Genomic DNA, 5,148 nt, shown 5'->3' with positions numbered 1-5,148 from the left:
CTGGCAGTACAGAGTGAGAGAAAAGGAAGCGTCTGAGGGTGATACGCTGGACTTACAAGCCAAAAGGCCATGTGAATTCATAGTTTGTAGGTAGTGAGTGTGGAAGGATTCAGGAGGCAATTCGGGAAGTTTCCATGTTCAATTAAAAAAAAGACAAGAGAAAGAAAGAACGAACCCAGGTTTGTCCCTTTCCTGTGACCTAGGGCACAAGAAGGCTGAGGAATCCGGTCGGACCAATGGGGGGCTCCACCGAGCGCAGTCTCCGAATCCCCCGAGGGCCGCCCGGCCGCGCACCGCCTCCTCGAGGGGTGGGTCACGGTGGGCGAAAAAGGACGGGCGCAGACTTGCAGCCCGCGCCCACGTCGGTTCTCCCCCGCCCCAAGCGCGCTGGCCGCGCTCGCCTCCGCCCCGCCCTCCCACCTCCATTGCCCGGCCCCACCCGCCGCGACTCTCCCTCCTGCAATGTTTAACCGATCCGCAGGCGGGTCGCGGGTGATGCGAATTCCTCGAAGCCTTAAGTAGCTGCCCAGGATTTGGTTAGGATCCCCCAAAGGATCCTTGAGGTTCGTGCCCACACCGCCCACCCCTGCCCCAGGGCACAGAGGGCCTAGGGGGCCGTGGGCGGGGAGGACGCCCCCCACTCACCATCCCCGTCCACCTAGGAGCCCAGTTCCATCCCAGTCCCGCCTGTCTGGGCTGACCCGGAGGGGATTTGGGGCGCGGGGCTGGCCGCTGGCTGGGAAGGCGGAGGAGCCGCTGGAGGTGGCGGAGGCAGGTAACTGCAGGCCCGGAGAGGAGGGGTCTGGGCCGGGGCGGAGGCGCCACCGGGCTGCTTGGGCACCTCTGGGGCCCCCGCCCGACCTCCGCCGGCGTAGCCCGGAGTGGGGACAGTGAGTCAGATCTCGGGCACCCGCGGGAGTGTGGAGGGGGTCAAGTCAGGAAATGACATCAGAGGCCTGTGTTTGGGGAGGGGCGGTCCGTGCCCGGCCGGGGCGGCGGGGGCGGGGGGGGGTGGCGGGGGCGGGAGGACCTTGCTGAAGCCTCCGGCCCCGGGGCAGGATCAGGGCCCCTTCCTGGGGGAGTTTCCTGCCCCGTCCGCCCTCCCCACCTCTCCCCGCCCCCTCCCCGGGCCGCTCCTTGTATGGTCTCGGCGCCGCTCTCTCCCCGCCCTCTCCCTCCCTCCCTCTTCCCGCGTCCCTCCCCGCCGGGCTGGAGGCGGCTCGGGACCGGGACGCAGAGTCCGCGGACCCGGCTGCGAGGCGGCCACCCGAGACGCGGCGCGCACGCTCCGACCCGCGGTGAGGCGCGGGGAGCCGCTCCGCGGCCGCCCACGGGGTCGGGAGACGGGGGAGCAGAGGGGAGCCGGGCCGGCGAGGGGGTCCTCTGCCCGGCTCGGCGCTGCGTAACCCGGCCACCCACCCCCCGCAGCACGGCCTGGCCATGGCGGCCCCCCGCCCGCCTCGCGCGATCTCCGTCTCGGCTCCAGTTTTTTACGCCCCGCAGAAGAAGTTCGGCCCGGTGGTGGCCCCAAAGCCCAAAGTGAATCCTTTCCGGCCCGGGGACGGCGAGCCTTCCTCGGCCGCTGGGGCCCAACGCGCACAGATGGGCCGCGTGGGCGAGATTCCCCCGCCGCCCCCGGAAGGTATGTGGTCGAGCTTGGGGGCTGGACCTCGGCGGGCGCCGGCCTTGGGGGAGTGGTTTCGGGAATTTGGGGATGTCTGGAGAGGTCGCAGCGGAGGGGGCTGGGCGCAGCCACCGAGTCCCGAGCAGATGTTCTTACCTCATCGTGGAGCTCATGGCTGGGGGCCAGGGCTCCTGGGACTGTTCCAGGTCCCCCGCCTGGGGGTGGGAGGCGGGAATGTGGGGCACGAATCTTCCCCTCTGGGTCCGTTTTCCGAAGTGTAATGGGAGATGTACCACTCCTCGGCTGAGCCCCGGCCTTTCCTGACCCAGTGCTCCCAGGGCGTCCTGCGCCCAGCCCCCCACCCCGTTAACTTCCCGTACGCTCCAGGACCCTCGAGAGAGTTATTGGGTTGGGGGTTAGAGCTGCTACTTCAAGGAAGGGAACTTGAAGGAAGCGTAGAGGGGTCCCTGCTGACTGTCCTCTCTCTCCTTCCAACACCAGACTTTCCCTTACCGCCTCCTCCTGTGCTTGGGGAGGCCGACGACGCCGAGGGCGCTCTGGGAGGTGCCTTCCCCCCTCCCCCTCCCCCGATCGAGGAACCGTTTCCCCCTGCGCCTTTGGAGGAGGAGATCTTCCCTTCCCCACCGCCTCCGCTAGTGGAGGAGGGAGGGCCTGAGGCCCCCATACAGCTCCCACCACAGGTATGGAGGCCTGGGAGAGGCAGCTACAGTGGACACCCCAAGGAAAGGAGAGGAGGATCCTCTCCGCTGACCTCCCCGCATCTCTGCCCTCATGGGGGGTGGGGTGGCAGTGGAGAACTGGGATGGGTGCTCTGACCCCTGACCCTCTAGCCCAGGGAGAAGGTGAGCAGTATTGATCTGGAGATCGACTCTCTGTCTTCATTGCTGGATGACATGACCAAGAATGATCCCTTCAAAGCCCGGGTAAGGGGCAGGAGAGTAGGAAAGGCAGGGCAGGGAGGAAGGGCATGGGGATGGAGTTATGGAGGGCAGAAGCCTCTCTAAGGCACTCCTCTCTCCCCTCTGCCTTCCCTTGCAGGTGTCATCTGGATATGTACTCCCACCGGTCACCACTCCATTCATTTCCAAGTCCAGTTCTAAGCCTGCAACTGGGGGCACAGCACCCCTGCCTCCCTGGAAGTCCCCTGCTAGCTCCCAGCCTCTGTCGCAGGCTCAGCCTCAGAGCCAGACACATATTCACGTGCAGTCCCAGCCCCAGGCCCAGGCCCAGGCCCAGCCTCAGGTCCAGATGCATGTCCAGCCCCAGCCGCAGCCTGTGCCTTTGGCTAACACCCAGCCCCGAGGTCCCCCTGCCCCATCTCCAACCCCTAAGTTTTCTCCAGTGACTCCCAAGTTTACTCCTGTGGCTTCCAAGTTCAGCGCTGGAGCTCCAGGTGGACCCGGGTCACAGCCCACTCAGAAGTTGGGGCCCCCTGAAGCTCCCTCTTCCACTGGCACAGGCTCCCCTCAGCCCCCCAGCTTCACCTATGCTCAGCAGAAGGAGAAGCCCCAAGTGCAGGAGAAGCAGCACGCAGTGCCCCCACCGGCTCAAAACCAAAACCAGGTGAGGGAGGGTGGGAAGACCAGGCTGACACCAGGGGGCTGGGGGCATGGCTAAGCCAGGAGCCCGAGAATGAGGAGGGAGATGGTCCCGGAAAGTGGGGTGGGTGTGGGGTGGTGGGATAGGAGTTTTCAGCCTCTGCGGTTGGAATGGTGGGACAATGGCAAGAGAAAGCGCTTCTGGAGGAGAGCCTGGCAGGGTCTGGGGCTGGGTGGGGCCCGACTGGGTGTCAGGGGGAGCACACAGGCTCTGAGTTAGGAGGAGGATTTGGTCGACCTTCCCTTGCGCCCTGCCCCAGAAAGTTGAAGAGGAGGGATGAGATCATCAGCAGTCCAACTTCAGATCTTCCCCCTTCTTGGAGTCTTGAGTTAATCTCTGCTCCTCTGAGTGCTTTCACTGCCTGAGGGCCCATCTGGTGATAAGAGCCACTGGTAAACACTGGCTGAGCCAGCCAGCTTCTGCTCAGTGCCAGGCACTGTGCTCTGTACTCGGGAGGGAAGAGATCGCAAAGAGGTTGAGCCCGAGGGCGTCAGTGGACCTGGAATAGAACTGTGGCTCCCAAGACCCCAGGCAAGTTAGGTGAACTTTGAGCCTCAGTTCACTATCCATCCTTACGATGGTTGGGAAGGTTAAGTGAGCTAAAGTGTGGAAAGTGCTGTGGGTCTGTATCCAGCACAGGAACGCCCAGCGCAGAACAGTTACCACTCCTGCCTGACCATTCCTGCCTTCCAGTTCAGGAGGCTGATCTTCTGGGTTGAAGGGACCCTGCCAGTCATCTATCTAGTCCAGCCAGCCACGGAGTTAACTGACCGCATGGATGTCTGTGTGTGTACAGGCACAGGGTAGGAAGAGATGCCAAGTGCCAGTGAGTTTTGCAGAATCCTATGTTACAGGAACTCCAAACAGGGAGCCACTGTTGAGGCTGGGAAGTTAGGAAAAGGCATCATGGTGCTACTGTGCCTTGAAGGCTGGTGGGACTTAAGAATCCAGAGAGGAGAGGGACAGGCATTCGGGTGGGAACAGCATGAACAAAACTCAAGGGCACAGATATACCACGGGTGTCTGGAGGATAGAAAGTGGAAGGTCCCTGTGGGGAGATTCCAGAGCCATGCTTAGAGAGGTGGGAGGGCGCTTAGTGGGAAGGAGATGAAATAGCGCACCCAGGGAGCCTGTGGGTCCTGGAGAGGCAGTAATGATTTTTGAGGTGGTGTGTGTCTGGGTGGGGAGGTCTGGTGACAGCCGTGCTTTTGGAAAAGTTTTTCCAGCAGAGGTGTGGCCTAGACGCAGGAGGTCAGCGACGTGTGGGGATTCACTCCTGGGCGGCAGTAACATTAGTGGAAATGAAAAATAAGGCCCGGAGAGGAGGAAGAGCCTCCAGGCTCAGTAACTGACACAGTTGCCAGAGGAGGGGGAGGGGTTAAAAAAAAAAAGCCCTGGTGTGTTGGGGAATGACAGTGTTGCTGACAAAATAGAGAAGTCCAGAAGGGGAAATGGTGTGGACCGGAAGAGGTGGGTCCAGCTGTCAGCATGTTGAGCAACAGGTTCCAGGAGGACCTTCTTTCAGCTGGAACTGTCATTCAGTTAGCAATGGGGGATGGGTGCAGGAGAGGGCCTGGGCTTGAGGTGCGCATATGTGCGTTGGTTATATGTGGTGATACTGAAGGCCCGGGGACACTTACACAGGAGGGGCCGGGTCCCTGGGAAGAACCTTGGACCAGGGGGAAGAATGGCAGGAGGAGGAGAGTCACAGATCAGGGTGGCATCTCAGAGAAGAGAATGATGGCCGAGGAGCTTTTCAGTGGGGGTCTGAGAAGCATGATGAGTAAAATAAGGCCGGAGATTGGATGATTCGGAAGCTATGACCTGTGGTGGGGACAGTTGAGCAGAGAGTGGATGGTGAGAAAATGCAGTTGCCAGAGTGGCCTGTTCTCAGAGGTTGGCAG

At 62.1% G+C, this 5,148-nt stretch overlaps 1 protein-coding gene across 4 annotated transcripts in view; it reads left to right on the top strand.

The window, feature by feature from the left end:
* The first annotated feature begins 470 nt into the window (after positions 1-470).
* ZYX (zyxin) overlaps positions 471-5,148 on the top strand; it is a 9,616-nt gene continuing 4,938 nt past the window's right edge. Inside the window, exons 1-6 of one of the 4 annotated variants that reach the window (XM_027101651.1) lie at positions 471-563; positions 663-775; positions 1,429-1,642; positions 2,126-2,325; positions 2,476-2,568; positions 2,684-3,208. In XM_027101651.1, the coding sequence (XP_026957452.1) occupies positions 1,441-1,642; positions 2,126-2,325; positions 2,476-2,568; positions 2,684-3,208 (1,020 nt within the window). In that variant the 5' untranslated portion in view covers positions 471-563; positions 663-775; positions 1,429-1,440. Of the gene's footprint in view, positions 564-662; positions 776-1,125; positions 1,299-1,327; positions 1,643-2,125; positions 2,326-2,475; positions 2,569-2,683; positions 3,209-5,148 lie in introns of those variants that run through there. The other 3 variants (XM_027101650.1, XM_027101653.1, XM_027101652.1) reach the window with 3 other exon arrangements.

Source organism: Aethalodelphis obliquidens, unplaced genomic scaffold (genome assembly GCF_003676395.1).
Source record: "Aethalodelphis obliquidens isolate GAN/ISIS:26980383/991018 unplaced genomic scaffold, ASM367639v1 scaffold5, whole genome shotgun sequence".
Classification (NCBI taxonomy): domain Eukaryota; kingdom Metazoa; phylum Chordata; class Mammalia; order Artiodactyla; family Delphinidae; genus Aethalodelphis; species Aethalodelphis obliquidens.
Note: the sequence above shows the minus strand (reverse complement) of the source record. Positions and strands in the feature narration are given on the sequence as shown.